We start from the raw sequence: 19991 nt of genomic DNA, 5'->3' as shown, positions 1-19991 counted from the left end.
CTTTCCTTCTGATCCAAGAGGAGTGGCCCAGACTGCTGAGAGACATACAGTATAGACATGATAAGGAATCTAAACAAGATTTCCTGAGACACTGTCACTCTCCCTGTACTTTCCATACCAAACGGTTTCATCATGATGATCTACCACTGTAAAATAACTATTCAAAATCTCAACGTTGTAGTTTGACATTAACACTAATAAAGATACATACATGCATACAGCTAAAACAACCAGACTAAAACATCACAATATGTAGGATGTAGAAGCCTTTTCACTCACTCTGAAACACCATTACAGTTTTGAGTTCTGTCCAGTTATCCATTAGTGATATTTTAACTTTATTAAGACATCCTCCCTCTCCTCCCAGGTTTGCCAGCAAAGCACTGGTCGGTCCATTTATTCAAAGCTGGGGTTTTTATTTTTACATGATGTCCATCACAATAATGAAGTTAGAACCAGTCTGTTCAAGAGGTGGGCACAAACTGCGTGGTCTGGTCTCAATATGTTGCATGTTATTGACCCTGTATTGCACCTTATTTTCTAAAGAAAATGCTCAAACTGTAGGAGTGCATTTCCTGCTTCCATCAAGGGTAACAACGAAAGCTGATCTTTTTTTTCTTGTTTCAACATCAAAGATGACTTAATATTATTGGTGCTATTGCATTCATTATTTGTAGGAATTTCCATAATTGTAATTTATTCACAGTACATAATTCTGTGCAACAACCCTGCGCTAAATGTTGTTGTTAAAAAATATCCGCCTAGTGATTGTAAAAAGTTTTTTTTGTAGACATTACCCTCTAGTGGAAGTCACAAGCAATACAATGTCCCATTTCATTACAGTCCAGAATATTGTGCTTTTCAACAACAACAAAAATGTATCTACAAGTTCTGTGTAAGTGTTAAACCTCAGTTTTGAAACATTATCAGGATCACTGCACATTCTACTTCAGCTCTACCCTTAAGTACATCAATGTAAAATGAACAATAACTGTAGGGAAATCAAAAGAGGATCACTAACATTAACTTTTTTTTTTTTAAATCATGTACTTCTGAAAAATATAAATCGATCTTTATTACATTCATCTTTTCCTGGTTTGACAAGGGAAAGACCAAAAATACTTTGAAATCTTTTGACATTGTGTGCTATGTTTTCTATTGACAGGTAAAACAATTAGATTAAAAAGGCACATTTAAAAAAATATGGTTAAGCGTTATGTTTGGGGGCCGTATACATCAAGCGTCTCATTAGGAGTGCTGAACTAAGATCAGGCCCATATGTAATATGCCTAAAGCTGTGTTTACACAGGCAGCCAATTGTGATATTTTTTTCCACTAATTGGTCTTTTGACCAATCACATCTGATCTTTTCTGATTTTTTCCAGAGCTGATCTGATTGTTCAGCAACCTATGTAATCTTATTTATTGTGATTTAAAAGGCAAAAATCCTACATCAGCATTCCTACTCTGAGACACTTGATACATACATTCCCTCACTGAAAGACAATATGAAAACCTGTCACCAAACACTACATATACACAATCTCTAAATGGTGTGTAAATTGAGAGCTGTGTACACTATGTTGGTGGTTGTGCAGATAAACCCAATCAGGTTGCATAGGTTGGACAGGCCATGATAGTGGCCAAAGGTGCTCTTGTAGGCCTTGTACTTGGGGTCCTGCTCCCTGAGTTTGGCGTAGGCTTCCCTCTGGCTCCCTATCCCTATTTGGTTCCCCAGACCATGCTCCTGCTCCACCTCCCGTAGCTTGAACATGACCTCTGTGGCAGACGGGCCAAACCACTGTGCGTTTAGACCTGCCATGATGACTGCCACAAAGTACAGAGCCATCTATAGGGGAAGAACAATTTTTATTCAGAATTGTCGATGACATAGGTGACGTCTATAATGTAGATACAACCATTATCTTAATCGGAAATAATCTTTACATGTTGATTGCGCAATCTGTATCGCTTCAGCGGTACAGATTGAATCCTGCCCTAAATTACAAAATAGAATGTGATATGACCTGAAGGCTTTCGTGCCAATCCAGCAGCTCTCTGGGGTGGTAGACTGCATACACAGCAAGGCTGACAAAGCTGCTGCCCAGTAGGCAATAGAAATAGACAGGGAACAGCTTGCTTTGCACCAGCCCAAAGGTGTGCAGTGTTACCTGCTTCACCAGTGCAACACCTGTGGGTGGGAAAAGGGATAATGCAAGTGAGAGAAATGGGGAGACAAATACTGTGCCTCAAGTTCTTAATCTTGGCTTCTTTTGATATGCCACTTCGAGTGTTAGCAAAACCCTACAATCTAACAGATTTCCTCTGCTCATCCCCTATCGATCCCAATATCATCACCTGCTATAAAGGAGACCCACAACTGCATTCCCCATGCAAATGACAGCACCAGCAGGTGCAGCACTTTCACCAAATCTGTTGGCTCCCCTTCTGTGACCATGGTATTAATCTGGGGGACAAAAAGAGAAAAAGTCCCAGATAAATGTTAGCAAGCAACCCAGATAAATTATTAAGTTCCATTACAGCATTGGGGACATAAAACCAAAAAACACATCCCCACTCAAAAGCACTCTAATTCAACAAAGACCTTTGGAAGCCCCTTCAAACAGCATAATTTGAGGACTGGAAAGTGGTCCGTCTACACGTTCAAGCTTGATTAACATGCAAGTGATAGTGGCTTCGAGAGATAAGAGTTCTGACCTGTTTACTAAGACTTCAAAGTTGGATAGCTAGCTATCTAGCAAACAAAAATTATAAAAATGATATACTGTTAATTGAGGGTTAAATACTTAATTCAATATCACATTTTGGGAATTGGAAACCATAAGTGGAATGGCATTTGTCAGATAAACTACAAATGTCGCTAGCACAACTCATCTAACGTTAGCCAGCTAATATAGTAATTCGTAGCTAGGTGAGTTAAACAAACGCGCGCATATAGTGTTGTAGCGCATTCCAAAGAAAGGAAAATGGCTTCTTACTTGTTTGTCTTATTTTTTCCTTAAAAACTCAACTGAAAAATAACTACCTGGATGTGGTATGTTGACTGAAGGGAAACACTCTTCGCAACTCCCGTTGATCGAACACTAGAACAACACTTCCTCTCTCAAACGTAAATTTCCATTAACCACGCCCACCAAGCAATATCTACAAATCACATTATTACAAAATGAATATTACGTTAATTATAACAAACCAATCATCAATAAGATAGAACGTATCCCCGCCTTGTCATTGTGACACCGTTTTTATCCACCCACTTACAATTTACTTAGCTCAGGTCAGTTGACATGGACGACAAGAGGGCCTTGGTGAGTTGAAAACACATTTGGCACTCAATGTCATACAGTACCAAAATAGTTTGTTATAATGATTTTTAATACAATGTCGATTGTTGTTTCAGTGTGAACCACCGCCACTTCCTGCTGAAGGTGTGTAAGTGTTTTTGTGTCAATGTGATCATCAGAAACTAACATAATTTGACAATGCCAGGTGTAATACTGCATGGTCATTGTTCACTAACTTTCTTGAGTTGTCATCTAGTAGCAGTAGGTGCATCTCAAGAGTCTCTCCGAGATGTTGTGGAAAGAATTAGGTCAGAGGTTGAAACACAAGCCAAGGTGACTAACTGCTTCCTGTAGAATGTAGTATTTTCCCCATATTCACGATTGTCTACTGTTTTCTTTGGTGGCTTGTTTTGGTTACTGTTTTATTCAGGGGATATTGTTTCAATTAATATTTGCTGTTTTGTAGACTATTGATTCCCTGTGCAAAACTCTAATCATGCACGAGGCAGAGAGAACCCAGAATCTCAATACCATGGCAGTCCTTCAATGTAAGGGAGGACACAACACAATCACGCCTGAAACACACCTGACTCTTGAGTCCCTGATTATTATTATTACTGTTTACTTGAGTTGAACCCTCTGTCATAAGGGCTAAATAGCACTGTCATAACAATGACTTAAAGATGACATAAACTGTCCTTCTGTCCTTGTTCCTCCAGCCGAGGTGCACCATTTGGCTGCACATGTTGCCGCCCAGCACCTTGAGGAGCGTTTTGAGGGTCTACGCTGTGAGGTCTCCACTGAGCTCCACTACCTGCGCAGTCTCCTGTCCCACTCTCCCTGCTCCTGTCCTACTCTCCAAGCCTCCTGCTCCAGCACTCACCCCTCAGACATCCAGAGGCAGGCTGCCATCAACCACATCTCTCAGGAACTCTACCACAGGTAGATCTGGATAAGGCAGTCTGAAGTGTGGTGTGGTGGGGATACTTTAGTGAACTACACTTACATGATGATAAGTAGACTTTAGCTCAGTGGGATAATGCAGTAATAACATGTAATTCCCTCTCCATTTCTGTGTATGTTGTCTGTTTCTTCAGTCGAAGAGTCCTGTGGGAGCAGATTGCTGAGCTAAGGGAGGAAGTCCACAACATTCATGGCCTGCTTAGCAAGTTTTTGATTTTATGTTTTTCAGAACAAGACCCTCTTCCATGATGTTGTTCTAATGGAGGGTTTTTTAAAACCTTACTCAAGTTTTCCTTTCCTTTTTAGAAAAATTAAGAGATGAAACTATGCGCAGATTGACAGAGAAATACTGCAAAGATATGGTATTTCAGAGCTCACATTTCTCTCCCCCAAATCACTTTGACCTGAATGATTTCACTCATCAAACAAATTATACAAACTTTACACTTGAAACAATCTTCTGAACTGTACTTGGGCTATAATGATTTGGACTGCTGAAGCTTATCTAATGTTATGTGACATGTTCTGGAATATGTGTCTATCTGTCTCCATTTTCAGTGCTTGGAGAGGATGATTGACAGCTATCAGATGAAGGACGACGCTCTCAAAATACAGAGGCCTCAGGACATGCTCAGGTCAAATGCAAGGTGAAAGCTCTGGGGTGAGGTTAGAGTAGACGAGCATGGCAAGCAATCTGACAGACTGCTATTGCTAAAGGAATTATGATGATGCATCCCTATAACAAGTGTTCTCCCCTAGGTCAGATGTTTCTGAGTTACAGAATAAGTTTCAGACTATAACAATATCGAAAGGCAAGGCTCCCAATAAAACAGGTAAGGTATATGGTAATTAACTTGCTGTTGATCTACAAAAGATGCAGCATTTGCATTGAAATACAAAGTGTATTTTTCTGTTTGCTGAGATCAGTTTTTATTGATAGATCAGTTTTTATTGCTGTGTGCATGGTCTCTTGCATCGCATACTAGGCCGAACTGAACGAATAGGACAGAGGGTTATGCCAGCCAATTCAGATTCAGATGAAGGGCAAAGTGGAACATGTGCCAAAGGAATGACACCAAAGATCAAAGAGGAAATCAATGTGTCTGCCAGGTAAATGAAAGCACACTAATATCCTGCTTTGCTGTTTCTCACCTATTACTGACAACAGTAATTCATGTTATCATCTAATTAATAAGCACACTTAATTTTATGTATATGTTATAAGGGTAACCACATTAGAAGTGAATTCTTCATTTTGTCTCTGTTGCAGAAGGAAATAAAGTTCATAGCTGGAATCCTCTATCAACCTTTTGCCCTACCTTGTCTCACACTGTCTTCTTTATGACAGCCAAATAAAATAACATTTGGTCTACTCTGACAATTATTTTCTGTTTGAGCTTTGTGCATTCAACACATTTCTTTATCAATAATTCACGTAAAAGGCTGTTATTTTTTTATCAATAATTATGTACTGTAGACTATTAAACACATGAGGTTGGTGGCACCTTCATTGGGGGGGGACGGCTCATCCTAATGGCTGGAACAGAATAAATTAAATGGTAATCAAACTCATCAATACATTATTTCCATGTGTTTGATACCATTCAATTTATTCAAATCCAGACATTATTATGAGTCGTCCTCCCCTCAGCAGCCTCCTGTGGTAGACTACATAATCAATGTATATATTTTGGGATTGTATCAAAGAGGTTTATAAATTCTGAGAGGCGGGTTGATAATTTGTTTGACCAATGACAACCCTAAAAAGCGCCTTAATCTTCCAATCAGATGAAAGAGTTCAGAATAATTTCCGGATACAATTTCTATTTGTTAGCGTCATTACTTGGGTCATTTATCTGGTAAGAAAATGCTTAATCCAGCGTGTTTTATCATATGCTAACATGCAAACAACTAAATTATACATCCAGCACGATTTTAAATTACATGTGTGATTCTCCTATTTTTTTGTAAAATTGTGCATAGCTAGCATATTACAAAGCCAGCGTTAGTTAGCTAGCTAACACAAGCTAACTTTGTTTTCCTCGCGCTCTAACGTTACTAGCTAATACTATCTAGCTGCCTCTTCAGAAATCATCCCAAAATAAACGGTTCATGCAATTAACAATATTGTTGGAAATGTACTTGTAGAATTTGCAGGACGTTTTGTATAAAATGAAGTATTGTTGAGCTCCAATATTATAGCTGCAAGCTAAAAAAATGCGCGATGGCGGGGAACTAGTTACTACATATTTGTGTAGTGTGAACATGGCTCCAACAAGAGAATAGTAACATTAATCATCGACATCTGACTTTTTTAAATGAGCGAAAATAAAATATAATTTGAATTTATGTGGAAAATACGGTCCAAAAATGTGTTTGTTTACACAAGAGTAACGTATTAGCTCGCACATGCGTACTAGCAGATGGTCTATAGCGGCAGAATATTGATGCATTTATAACATCTCGTAAATTTGCAAATAGGGGCATAGGACTAGGGAAAATCTATTTCAACGCACCTCCAACTCGTAATTACTCATGGGAAACGTGTCTGTCATCCCTGTGCTCCAATTTGCTGGACTGCCCATATGATTAACTCTGTCTCTGACATCAACTACTAAGGCCAATACCTCGATAACAGCAATGTCAGCTGTTAAATTCAACAACAAAACATGATTTATAAAAGTGTTATTTTAACACTAATATGTCTATGAGCATGAAAGCTGTAGTTTTTCGTCCATGGTTGACACAGTTTGTTTGCCATTAACCAGCAATCGGCATTCTCAACGAGTTCAAAGCACATGAACCCACACATCTCGTTGTTCCCAGTTTACAAGTAGTATTTTCCGAGATTTCGAGATGACCGCAGCATATGACTTTTTGCCCAAAATCATATATCAGCACCATACAGTAGATATAATATATGCTAGCTAACACGATTGACCTAATTATTTATTGAATTTGACCGTCAACAGAACTTGTTTTGTAAAATTTAGCTATTGTATTTTACAGATTGTAGATCGAGAATGGGACGCCGAAAATCAAAGAGGAAGCCACCTCCCAAAAAGAAACTGACTGGTAACTTGGACACCCAATTCACCTGTCCCTTTTGTAACCACGAGAAGTCCTGTGATGTCAAAATGTAAGTTCACTTGGTTGTGTTGGAACAGTATATGGTTTGGCTGTAAAATATGATTAGTGATTACATGTTGATACATATCCTAACACCCTATTCAAATGCACATTTTCTTTTCTCTTTTCAGGGAACGCACTCGAAACACAGGAATAATATCGTGCACGGTCTGCTTGGAAGAATTCCAGACTCCCATTACTTGTATCCTTTCGATTCATTGATTGGATCATTATATTCAGTTATCTATACACCATATAGCTCACAGAATGGCTTGTGTATTTGTAAAAAAAAAAATAATAATATTAATAATCTTTTAAATGCTGTCTTTACAACGGTACATCCCAAATTAACTTTTCCTTGACATTTGTCTCCAGATCTTTCAGAACCAGTGGATGTTTATAGTGATTGGATAGATGCTTGCGAAGCAGCCAATCAGTAGCTGTGGTCCCCCTGACTCTATTCCTGTCTGACCTCACCCCTCATTCCCTATGATGGGTCACATATCTCTGGCTGGGCCAGGGCTTTGTCAAGTAGTGAATGTGGAGAACAAACGAAGACAGATAACACATCTGTGAAATCTTCATTGTCTACACAGTAATGGATCTGATATGAAGAAAGATACACTTCCTGTCCTCCCTCTCTGTGGCAGGGTGGGATGGGGGTAGGGCAATGAAATGTCCCAATGGTCCTGATCTTTGAGAATCCCACTAAGTTTCAAACCAGCTCATCATTTCTTATGTTTTATAGGCAAGCCTGTTGGTGGATATGTCTTTAGAGTTTCCCAAGCTGCCATGTCCCCCTTTACTGGAGAAAGTAGATTTCATTTGTAAAAATGTAAAAAAGGGGTAATCCTGTAGTTTTTATTTTGTTTTATGTCATGATTTTTATTTCAATAAAGTTTATTTTGTACGGGAATGACTTGATCAATAAACACATCAATGTAATTCACACCTAACTGCATCTGTCACATACTGCTGAAATGGTTAAAATATCTAGAACAAATATGAATGAAAATTAATCTGATATGGCCTGGTGGCAAGTTTTTCACTCACAACCCAAATTAAATAATTGTAATTTTGATGTGTTTTATTGTATTGCAGCTAATTTCATTGTATGTGAAAGCCAAATAAATACAAGATTTTCAGAATACAGAACAATTGATAGTCTGAACAACATGTTTTAGACCAGAGGGTAATATTGCCAATTGTATTTTGGCTAGGCACTGTTGGCTCTCATTCTAAACTAAAAACATTTTCTTAATGCACAACTGACTTCGTATATAGCTATTAGACATGTGACTATACAGAATAAGTTAGGAGCTTTAATAAAAGACACCTCTTGTGGTACATATGACTTTTACCTCAAGTCTGTGGAATGTAGTCTGTTTTTTTCCAAATGTTAAAGGGATTTCAAAACACTAGATGGCACACTAATGTAGGGGGAAAAAATGCAACATGGCCTTCAGATTATTACGGGCTCAGCATCAAACGACGTTCCCTTTAAAGTATTAAGCCTTCAAAAGTTTGACAAATCATCATTATAAATTCCAAAGGTCAGAACCTCAGGAGGGACTCAATATTTTATGTAGCTTTATCTCCAATACCTCCTATTTAAAAACATATTACAATACTGCCCAGTAACTGATATCAAGACCTTTCAAATTTAGCTTAAATGCATAGTTCACCCAAATTAAAAAATCACATTGTTTTCCTTTCTGTAAGCAGTCTGTGGACAAGGCATAACCAATCCATGCTTTGTACATGAGCATGCAAGGCATAGAGATGTGTTCTGTGGAACGTTCCAGGTGCAACACATGATCTTGAACAAACCTCTTAGCAAGCAAACAAGCCTGCTTTTCAAAGGTTTGGTCAAGCATGCACAGTTTAATGTTTAAACCATTAGCAGCTGTGTTAGGCTACATTATCCCGAGCATAAATATGTTGCAGACTTATGTTATTCATTTGCGACTGCTGGTACAAGGTGATTACTTAATGAATCCACAGAATGACTGTCACATCTTGCAGTGCTCAAAATCACATTACATTCAAGATCTGCAGTGGGTACCCCATATCATGTAGTAGTTAGTGATACAGGGTCTGCTGTATTGAGCTATGACTAAGTGGACGTTAATTAGACCGTTATCTTGTGTATAACAGCGTGCAGATGTTATGGCTCTCAACGACCTGGCTTTTCCGCCTTCTAGTCATAAGCAATTCTATCCATGTGCATATTCAACAAGGTGATGCAAAGTGCAAATAGCGCAGTAATATATTAAAGCTGTGTGCCATGGAGACTATATGGGGATTATAACTTGTCTCATGCAAACTGGCCTATATGACATCCACATTAACATAGCTGGCACAATGGCTAAAATTGAATCTGCATTGTTTACCACTAATGAAGTATGCGAGATGTGTTGAATACTGCTTATAATACTAAAAATATTCAAATCTATTGGCTTTTCACGATGCCTTTAGGGGCTCACATTAATTCAAGTATCAGGTTTGAGAACCCTACTACTGATCTTCTAATGATTTAAAGAATACTAGAAAAAATATTCCATCTGTGGTATAGAATGGCTGGTTGGCAGTCCTGTGAGCTAGAGCAGGGATGTCAGCGCAGTGCAGAGGTGCATACACAGACAAAGTCATAAGGAATACATCTGATCAAAGCTTTTAGTCCATGTCCCTGTGTCCTGGAAGACTCAGTCTGATTCTGTGGGCCCCGAGTCATCCAGAGGGATTGAATCCCAGAGCGAACTCCTGTTCCTCAGGGGTTAAAGGTTAACAGCAACATGTCGGTCACTTCTTTCCATTCAAGGGACTTTTTCCTTTATTCTCAATGTTTAAGCTGGATGGGGGATCTACAACTGAAAATCTATAAATAAAAAATGACATAACATTAAAGATTGATTAAGGAATGGGTCTCTTGACATTATTAGTATTTCTTAGTATTTATTTTCACCGTATTTGAATAGAAAAATCTCCATTGCAAAGGGAGAGAGGGGTGTGGGCCACTACATTCAATTGATTTAAAATAACAAGGTCAAAGAGATTGAACCAGGCATAAATCCCCTCAAAGGACAATTTTTTTTTGAATGGTTGATCACAAAAAAAACAGCAAGGGATGAGAATAATGAAAACAGTAAATAACAATTTGGGTGGTCTTGCTGGTGGAGAGGGGTTCTTGAGAGGAGGGGACTGGGGTTTTTCTGTTCTCTTTAGTCATAGTACATAGTACCGTCAAACTCAGCCCTCTCCCCGTTGTTGACGAATTCATCAGGGTTGGAGCAGTACTTGTTGTCGTAGACCTGCCGGGGGAGGCCGTATGTGGTCATGCCCTGTTGGGACGCCATCTTGTTGGTACCCATCTGCAGTGAGACGGTGGAGGTGTCGCATTCCTCCAAGCCCAGACTCTTGTCATAGATGTGTCTCCTGGTGCCAGGGGCCGTCATGCCAGACTGAGAGAGGGAGAGAGGAAGAAAAGCAGGGGAGGATTAGATATAGGCTACAAAGTGTGATATTTTATATCATATTAATTGCTTCCATGATAGGCAGAGAGGTAAAACTTCCAAGATGTGCAGAATGTTAGTCAATTCTATCTCTACCAGAGCATATCTATTTGTGAAATCAAATGGCGCCCCACCTGGTTGGCACCCTTATTGGTGCCCATCTGGAGGCTGATGGTGGACTGGTCCAGAGGGTTCTCCATTCCCCCCCTCGGGTCGTACAGGTGACGCCGCGTGCCATAAGATGTCATGCCCTTCTGGCTGGCAAGTTTGTTGGTACCCATCTGGACAGACAGGCAAAGGTAGTGCACTGGTTATGCCTGAACTATAATACCATTAAACCAATCCTATCGGCCAAACTAAAAACAAATGAAGTTATGTTATAACATGCTGCTACTACTACTTATATTACACCTGTAATAACAGTGATATCTTAGTGTATAAGGTGTATATGATACAAAGACTGTTCTGACCTGCAGGCCGATGACATTGCGCCCTTCCTTCAGCATGTCTGGGGCGAAACGGCGCTGGTGTGCTGTTGCATACTTCACTCCCATGTCATGCTTGGAGTGGAAACCTTTGGACTGGGCCTGGTGAAAGAGGGGAAGGTTAGAAAAAGTTATGGATCCTCACGTGAAGTAGAAGTAGGTTTCTTACAAGCCACTGACAATACTTTCTACATACAGTACTGTACAATGTACTGAGATTCCTCTATGGGTTTCCACTCACAATTCCAGCCAGGGTGATGAGCGTGCTCTGGACCTGGGTGTAGTTGGTATTCTCAAACAGGTCGTTGGCCTCAAACAGATCGTATGGCTTCATACCATAAACTGTGATGGCTCGGACAAAATTGCCAATGTTTTCCAGCTGGGCAATGAAAAGGAAAAAGAATTAGCCAAGAGCAAATGGTCCACTGAGGTAAAAGCAAGGGTCCAAACAAAGAGGACACCAGTTACTGAGTTATTTGTTATTTTGATATTGTCATGTTTCTTTAAATAGTCATTGTATTTGAGACTCAGGACTTCAGAATGATCAGCTGTGTGGGGTTTTCTTCAAAGCCCTACTCACCAGTTGGATAATATTTTTCTCTTTTATTCCTGACAAAGGGACCACCACATGTGAGTGCATTGATTCTTAGTAACATTGTATGTCATGGATGATTCTTGGAAGTGCCTCAACAAACACTTAAAAGTGCCGTTTTCTTTTTGAGTCTCATATAAAGAGATCTGAAGACGCACACTGAGATGTGCCTCATTAAACAACGTAGCTGCAGCTTGGAATGTAAATAAATAAACACTATGCCAAGCAAAAGACTACCTATCTGGTTACATATTTTAGTGAGTTCAGTGGATGAAAGGTATGGAGTGGAAAAAACGACTGACTCTTGGCATGCTTATGCTGCTCAATACTAAGCAAAGTATCTATAATAACTATAGCCTACTGCATGTCATGATGGGCATGATGTTATATAATAATACAAAAACAATAATTCTGTCTCAGAACAAGCTTACCTGATGCCAGTTTTGAGGGGAAGTGTTAATCTTTTTCACAGATCCTGGCTGAAGTGTGTTGATAAGTCTACACACAAGGAAAGAGAAAGCACAGAACAACAGTCAAAATACTGTTCTGACTTTGAGTGGCCCAGTCATCATTAACAGTGGGGAAATGAATGAGACTGAACGATATTGGAAGCCACAGAAAGTAATATGGTGATATGACACACAATACGCTATGCCATTCTGCATGACATTCTGCACGGCCACAGTACTGAGGAGAGTATTGCACACTCACTCGCACAAGATGACCCCATCCTTTAGGTTCTCCATGAAAGGATCAGCAATCTTCTTGCCTGTTACGTCCTGGATCCACAGCCTCAGCTCCTCCTCCTTCTGGGGGTCATACTTATGGGCCAACTGAAGAGGCAGAGGTCAAAGGTTATACAGTGCATTCGGAAAGTATTCAGACCCCTTCACCTTTTCCACATTTTGTTACATTTCAGCCTTATTCTAAAATGGATTAAGTTATTATTTTTAAGCTACACACAATACCCCATAATGACAAAGCGAAAACAACGCAGTGAAGCGGTCTGAATACTCTCTGAATGCATTGTAAATGTGTTGGATTTGACTGCATCCTAACATCTGCAGACACTCAGGTTAATGTCTTGTAACTGTCAGTTCTGCGTGATGAATGATCTTGTGACAGGTGCTTGGCTACCTGAAAAATACAAATGATCTTACAACAAACTGTAACTATAGTAAACGAGTCATTGAACTATGATATTCATCAGAGCTATTATCCCTCCATCTCCCTTTTCCTTTCTCATCTTGTAACAGAGGGATAACATTCCTCTCCACTTTCCCTTGAAGGCCTACCCTTTGTAATAAAACCTAACTATGAAGATTAGAGTTAAAAAACAACAGGAAGAAATTTTAAAATGGCCATGGGACATTCCTGCATGGAGAAACACTGATTCTCCGCTTCCTTGTATTTCCCTATTGGCACAAACACATCCCCCTAATACCAGAAATTCTATGGTGGGTCTGTAGCCCCCCTCTCACTCTGCACTTTCTCCTTTTCTGAATTTTCTGCTCACTCACAGTCTGGGAGAGAGCTTGTGAGACCAGGAGCCAACACAAACAGGTATTTCAAAGCAGCAGGGTTTGCGTAGCTTCCAGTCCATCACACCAAACTTGGGAGAAACAGCTCTCCCTATTACTCCTCCCTGTGCTCCCTCTCTCCCTCTGGGTTTTCCGGAATCTGTCCTTTTACAGTGAGGCGCTCTACTCAGGCAAACCACATCTGATAATGAGATGCCAAGACCTGAAGACAGCACTTGCATCCAGCCAAGGTATTTTGGTCTGAGTTTCATTTAACTGTGTCAGGAGGTCAGGAATGTAATCAGAACTGGTTCATTTATTTCAAAATGTATAAGCCTTTGATGCCAAAATTGGCACCTATCCATTGATTCTATCAGTGTTTTTCATGTATGAACTCAGTGGAGAGAATATAAATTAAATCAGTGTAGGCCATGGCATAAGGAATAAAATGGTTTAAGTTGATACAAACAGGGGTGAAAGTAAGACAGAACTGTCCGGTATGGAGTACCGGAAAAATACAGAGTGGGTGTACGTCATACCGGTAAAACATGAACCTATCACGATTATTAAAATAGATTTCAAGAAAACTGTAGGCTATCACACTATTTATCATACCGCATGTCATTCGCATGAAAAATGAGCGAATAGACTTGAAAACTTGTGGAATACGCTCCAAAATGCAGTGTGGTTCAACAACAACACTGACACTTTGATAAGGCAGAGATGAGTGGCCAAGACCGAGATGCGCGCGGACAGCAGTGTACACATCAATTCAGGTTACAAGACTTGTGTAGGCCCAATGAAGGACAATCACCGAATGTCATTCAGAACACTTTGGTGTTTTGTAAGTGATGTCTCTTTGCATTTATCAAAAGGCACTGCTGTCTGGATGCCGGAATTATTTTAGCGTGGAGTAGCCTAATAGTTGGAATAGTAACTGAAGTCTGGACACTGACTGTAGGCCTCACATGTCGCCTATTATAATGTTAACTCCTGCAGAATTAAGTGTTCCTCGCAGTAAAATTATAGACCAAATGTTAATTTTGTCTCGGGAACAGGAGTAGAGAAATACGATGTATTTATTTCAGCATCTTGACAGAATGAGATTGAGGCTTTTAGGGACCTTTTGTGTAGCCTTAAAGTGCAATTTTCATCAGCTACATAAAAACTGACAGTATTTCATTTTCAGCCACATTAAATATGCATCCAAGCAGTGGCGGTTCTAGACCATTTCAACTGGGGGGCCAAGCTGGGGCCAGTTGTACTGTTAGAGGGGCCAGTTACATTAGATATTATTGTTGCCATATCGTTTTCTTCACTGCATTGCAGGCATTAGCAGGCAAAAGACCATGTTCATAATCATCGTTGCCACTGTCTAATAACGGATGTAAAAAAAGAACGATAGGAAAAATTTGTTACGCAAAATTTTTTTCATACTCCACATTTAGGGGGGCCACAAGGTGGTCCAAAATTGTTGTCACAGGGGCACTGGCCCCCCCTGCCCCCCCCCAAAAAAAAACTGCTAGTGCATCCAAGACGAACTGAAATACTATCAGAAACATGTTGGATCGTTTTCACAGCTTTTCATTTCCTTTAAACCGGTCAAACAGATGTCATTTGGAAATCTCCCTGGTCTCTAAACGTCCTCGCTCCGTGAGAGAAGCAGAAATGAAAGAGAAACTTTAACTATGTCACCTATACTGAACAAAGATTTAAACGCAACATGCAACAATCAAGATTTTACTGAGTTACAGTTCATAGAAAGAAATCAGTCAATTGAAATAAAATCATTCACATGACTAGGAAGGGGCGCTGGAGGGCAGGCCTGGGATGGCATAGGTCCACCAACTCGAGAGACAGGTCCACCCACTGGTGAGTCAGGCCCAGCCAATCAGAACGAGTTTTCCCCACAAAAGTGCTTTATTACAGACAGAAATACTCCTCAGCACCCCCACTCCCCCTCCTCAGACGATCATGCAGGTGAAGAAGGCAGATGTGGAGGTCCTGGGCTGGCATGGTTACACGTGGTCTGCGGTTGTGAGGCCAGTTGGACGTACTGCCAAATTCTCTAAAACAACATGGTAGGCAGCTTATAGTAAAAAAAATGTACACTAAATTGTCTGGCAACTGCTCTGTTGGACATTCCTGCAGTCGGCATGCCAATTACATGCTCCCTCAAGACATCTGTGACATTCTGTTATATGACAAAACTGCTAGTGGCCTTTTATTGTCCCCAGCACAAGGTGCACCTGTGTAATGATCATGTGGTTTAATCAGCTTCTTGATATGCCACACCTGGCAAAGGGGAAATGCTCACTAACAGGGATGCAAACAAAATAAGCTTTTAGTGCATATGGAACATTTCAGGGATCTTTTATTTCAGCTCATGGAAAATGGGACCAACACTTTACATGTTGCATTTATATTTTTGTTCAGTATAGATTGTAGATGATGCACTGATCATTCTATCGATTTATGCCATCATTAGCAAGGCATTATCTAGTATTCTAGATGATCATCAAGTAATGACAGAAGAGGAGCTGTAAGGATCTAATTATAGACAAGTTGACTAACAAATGTTACATAATAAAAAGCAGAAAAATATCTAAATATAGCTTAAAAACTATTCCCGCACCTCCTGTTGTTCAGACGTACCTGAGTAACTTGCGCAGGTAGCCTACATTAGCCTTTTGAAGTAATTGATTGACAATCAGATGAAAACTCATGACAGGTCATGTTTATGCCACATTAAAAGGTAGGCTAATACATTTGAAAAGTTAAAGGACAAATCTTTACTATTAGGCCTGTAGAGATCCTATTACATTAATAGGGATTCTATATGTAATTCTATGATTAGGCCCATATAGATTTTCTTTAAGTGTGTACACACATAGGAGGTCCCTGTACCGGGAATACATTACATTTACTTTCACCCCTGGATACAAACAATCATGTTGAAGGTTGACATTCCAGTGAATCCACAAGGCCTTGTTCTGTCTGCCTCTCCTCTGCCTCAACAGTGTTTTGTCATTCCCCACTGGAGTGTAAATTGTTTACAGAGACACTTGCTCAGGTTGTAAGACAGAGCTCAGGGACACCTTAAAAGGAGGTTTAGGTTGCTGACGTACCTATCTGTCAGTCTCTGGAGCATATCCACTGTCATCGGATGTCATGCCACTGGCGCTTACCATCCACAATCTGGCATTAGCATTATGATGAACTTCCATGGCCTCACAACCACCATATATATATATATATATATATATATATATATATACACACATATATATACATATATATATATATATATATATATATATATACATACATGTTTTTTACATATATACACACATATATATACACACATATATACATACATATATATATATACATACATATACACATTATATACATATACATATACATACATATACATACATATACATACATATATACACACATATATATACACACACACACATATATATATATATTACATTCACTGACTGATACACTATTGAATATGACCTATTTCTATACTACAGCACTAATGATGGCACTAACCATGGTGGCCAAGTATAAGGAAATGTTTGTTTGAAGAGTGCCCCTATGAAAGTAGGGATAGGAAACCACTATGTATGCAGGAACCACGGCTCTTCCAACACGATAAGGTTGATGATAGGGACAGCAAATTCAGTTGTCAATGACAGACATGGAGTTGGGAGTTCTGGAATAGTTATTTGATCCCATTGCCAGAGTCATGCTGTGTCCAAGCTGAACATTGGTTGTCAGCAGTTATGATACACACACACATTTTGTGCATCAGTCATTGCACTGTCACTGAAAATACAATCTCTCCCAAACATCAGTGGATGTTGACAACAATAACAAAGCGGACAAACTGCCACTTATTTTGTAAAATAGCTTAGGGATGGGTCTGTAGAAATGTAACCACCGATGGGTTCTGATGATGGGGTAAGAACAAGGAACTAGGCTAATGAAGGATTTCTAAGTCATATTCTTCAATAATCAATGGGTATCATGAATTTAAAAGTCCAAAATGAATGTAGCGATCACAGATTGCCTCTTTAAAAAATATGTACATACTGGTAGCCTTCTAGAGACACCTTGAAATCAGGCCTTCTGGGCTCATCTGGGAGTAATTCTGTCATTGTGCTCTGTGACAGACAGGTGAGGTGATATCACTTGTAATCTAAACGACCCAGTTCAAAGTTATGAATCAGAGACAATTGGTTTGGATGCCCTCACATATTAAACGATAAAGTAAACTGTCAGAATGGTAGGCTGCCATTTATCAGTATAGGCCTAGGCCCTAGGCCTAATGATTAATCCATGATCACCATTGACAGTCCAATTTGACGGTCCAAAAAGCCTATTCGACAAAATCTCCTAACAGAAAGCAAAAATATATTATTGGCCCTCGATATACCATTGGTTCCCCTACAACTAATACATCTGAGAAGATGCACGTACTGACAACAAGACATGTGAGCTTCAAGTGCGCACCTTCCTGAGCGCGAGCATTCTCTTGGCCCACTGATGCAAATTACGCAAAGACCCCATTCTTTTCATTTCAATTAAAAGGAAAGCTACATGACATGCGAGATACATACCTTACTTTTGACCTCGGCAGAAAGTCCGAAGGATGGTCCACCTTTGAAATTCTTTGACATAGTTTTATCTTTGATTATTCACAGAGATTTAAAAATGGTGAAATACACCCCTCTATCCTGGCACGAGAAAACCCACAGCAAAGTCCTCTTTCTCCCTGGACTCCAATTATATGACAGACCCGCGGATGTTGCAGGAGTATTCAGATTCTGTAACGTTCTTGCTCGCTGTGGTGAGGCTGTGGACCACTTTGCAACACTTTTCTCAATCTTTTTTAAACTCTTCCCATCTGTGGATTCCTGGAGTGCGGCGCGATTGGCTAGGGCCACCATCCAATCCCGACGTTGCCTCTTCCTCTGGGTGATGTCACCAGTATGGCATTAGACTCGCTCAGTGTCACTTTTTCCACCTTAGGGGGAATTAGATGTTGGATGGATGATCCTTTTCAATTGCCTAATTTTACTGCATCCAATTTCACTTTCATTACCAAATGAAATAAATATCAATCACGTCACAAATTCATAGACCTATAGCTATTATTACATAGTTGAGGGTCTCCATCACAATCACAGGTCAAGGCAGACCTTTAGAGTTTTAAATTACACATTTAACTTTATATTTATACAAATATTATAAAGTAATATTTATACATGCTTCAAGGTGTTTCATTACTGTATATGTAGATCCTATATGACAGAATTATTTGTCAGGCCTGAAAGTATTGACCCATCCATCATAAACCTGAAGAAGCTTGGTTTATATTGTTGGGCAAAGAGGTTCAAGACCAGCGTAACCCTAATTATGGTCATGGTCATGAGGATGGTTAAGAAAGCAGATATTGAAAAGGCTAAATGGATACTTTCTCACTTGAGCATATTTAATTGATCACTTTCTTATGTAAAATGATTTCAGTATGAATAGAAATATGATTAATCCTGATAATAATACATTAAATGTATCCCAAATGTATTTACGTAGTGATTCACATTTAATATGTATTCATCCTTTACCATTTTCAACCCTGATGCTCTACAATTCCTGTCTTGGTTTTTCCATAACAAACGTGGAACTAAATACTACAATCGCCTTTAAAAAAATAACGTTGATATCTCTTCGAAAAGAAGCCAAGAAAAAGTTATAAACACCTTGTTGGCAAGTATTTTTCTACCATCTTGTCAATACCTCTACAACACCTCCATACACCCCCTATACCCACACATATAGTATAGTGTGTTCCATAGAGTTTCATTTGAGGTCATTGCCCTGACCTATATGGTTTGGGGGCCTGACGTCACTTGGAACAATGAGCCGGTTTTCCTCTTATACCCCAGTGTTTCACTCCTCTGCTCTGCTCGTCCACAGGCAGATGACAAGGGAATGGAATGCAAAGCCAGCGGGCTGTAGAGTGTCAAAGGGGAACAGGCAGCACTTCTCCCCAGAGAGCAGCATGATGATTCACCCTACTGCTGTTTGTCCTGTCCCACACATATGGTGGTAATGCGTTACCAGACAGGGCATGAAGAGAAGGTTCTGGAAAGAGCACTATGAGGGGAATGGCGGATGGGGAAAGGGGTTATGGTGGAGGGCTGTGGGAATGCTGGAATAGTGGAGTTCAAACACCCTGACCCAGTAACAATACAGGCAGGATTACTGTAAACCAATCAAGTTGATGATAACATGACAAGAGTAGTATGGTAGAGCAGCAGTGAAACTGTCTGCAAAGCTCACATGATTCCAAGTGGTTTTTAATATGGAGGTTCCTAGACAATAGACAATTAATGACCAATTCCAGTTACAGTGTAATTACACGTTGGAGCATATCGTTGGGACACCAATGTGTTTTTTTGCAGGGC

The 19991-nt window shown here is 39.7% G+C and overlaps 4 protein-coding genes across 8 annotated transcripts; 2 read left to right on the top strand and 2 right to left on the bottom strand.

Moving 5' to 3' along the window:
• Positions 1-395: 395 nt before the first annotated feature.
• On the bottom strand, positions 396-3147 carry LOC106596625 (transmembrane protein 205). 2 transcript variants are annotated; one of them, XM_045720357.1, is made up of 4 exons: positions 3047-3147; positions 2359-2467; positions 2028-2191; positions 396-1849 (listed from the first exon to the last, which is right to left on the bottom strand). In XM_045720357.1, the coding sequence occupies exons 2-4, from the start codon at positions 2456-2458 to the stop codon at positions 1547-1549; spliced, it is 567 nt and encodes a 188-aa protein (XP_045576313.1). In that variant the 5' UTR covers positions 2459-2467; positions 3047-3147; the 3' UTR covers positions 396-1546. The 2 variants fall into 2 exon arrangements, with proteins under 2 accessions (XP_045576313.1, XP_045576314.1); XM_045720358.1 differs by having other exon boundaries at positions 3000-3109.
• Positions 3148-3231: 84 nt separating this feature from the next.
• LOC106606964 (uncharacterized) lies at positions 3232-5750 on the top strand. Of its 3 annotated transcripts, none has more exons than XM_045720356.1 (11): positions 3232-3329; positions 3422-3449; positions 3565-3638; positions 3772-3853; positions 4025-4247; positions 4403-4470; positions 4575-4630; positions 4827-4915; positions 5028-5101; positions 5255-5378; positions 5539-5750. In XM_045720356.1, the coding sequence occupies exons 1-11, from the start codon at positions 3309-3311 to the stop codon at positions 5546-5548; spliced, it is 849 nt and encodes a 282-aa protein (XP_045576312.1). In that variant the 5' UTR covers positions 3232-3308; the 3' UTR covers positions 5549-5750. The 3 variants fall into 3 exon arrangements, with proteins under 3 accessions (XP_045576312.1, XP_045576311.1, XP_045576310.1); XM_045720355.1 differs by having other exon boundaries at positions 3562-3638; positions 5539-5747; XM_045720354.1 differs by lacking the exons at positions 3232-3329; positions 3422-3449 and having other exon boundaries at positions 3473-3638; positions 5539-5739.
• Positions 5751-6045: 295 nt separating this feature from the next.
• Positions 6046-8313, top strand: LOC106601365 (elongation factor 1). Its single transcript, XM_014193542.2, has 4 exons — positions 6046-6127; positions 7278-7407; positions 7529-7599; positions 7773-8313. The coding sequence occupies exons 2-4, from the start codon at positions 7292-7294 to the stop codon at positions 7835-7837; spliced, it is 252 nt and encodes an 83-aa protein (XP_014049017.1). The 5' UTR covers positions 6046-6127; positions 7278-7291; the 3' UTR covers positions 7838-8313.
• A 156-nt stretch (positions 8314-8469) lies between these two features.
• On the bottom strand, positions 8470-18449 carry LOC123743428 (calponin-1). Of its 2 annotated transcripts, XM_045720353.1 has the most exons (8): positions 18141-18449; positions 12698-12819; positions 12418-12484; positions 11636-11773; positions 11380-11496; positions 11044-11190; positions 10639-10858; positions 8470-10275 (listed from the first exon to the last, which is right to left on the bottom strand). In XM_045720353.1, exons 1-8 carry the CDS (start codon positions 18198-18200, stop codon positions 10262-10264), a joined length of 885 nt encoding a protein of 294 aa, XP_045576309.1. In that variant the 5' UTR covers positions 18201-18449; the 3' UTR covers positions 8470-10261. The 2 variants fall into 2 exon arrangements, with proteins under 2 accessions (XP_045576309.1, XP_045576308.1); XM_045720352.1 differs by having other exon boundaries at positions 8470-10858.
• Between the last annotated feature and the right edge of the window lie 1542 nt (positions 18450-19991).

The sequence above is a fragment of the Salmo salar genome, chromosome ssa06 (assembly GCF_905237065.1).
Source record: "Salmo salar chromosome ssa06, Ssal_v3.1, whole genome shotgun sequence".
Classification (NCBI taxonomy): Eukaryota; Metazoa; Chordata; class Actinopteri; order Salmoniformes; family Salmonidae; genus Salmo; species Salmo salar.
The sequence above is the reverse complement of the archived record's forward strand: the minus strand, read 5'-3'. Positions and strand labels throughout refer to the sequence as shown.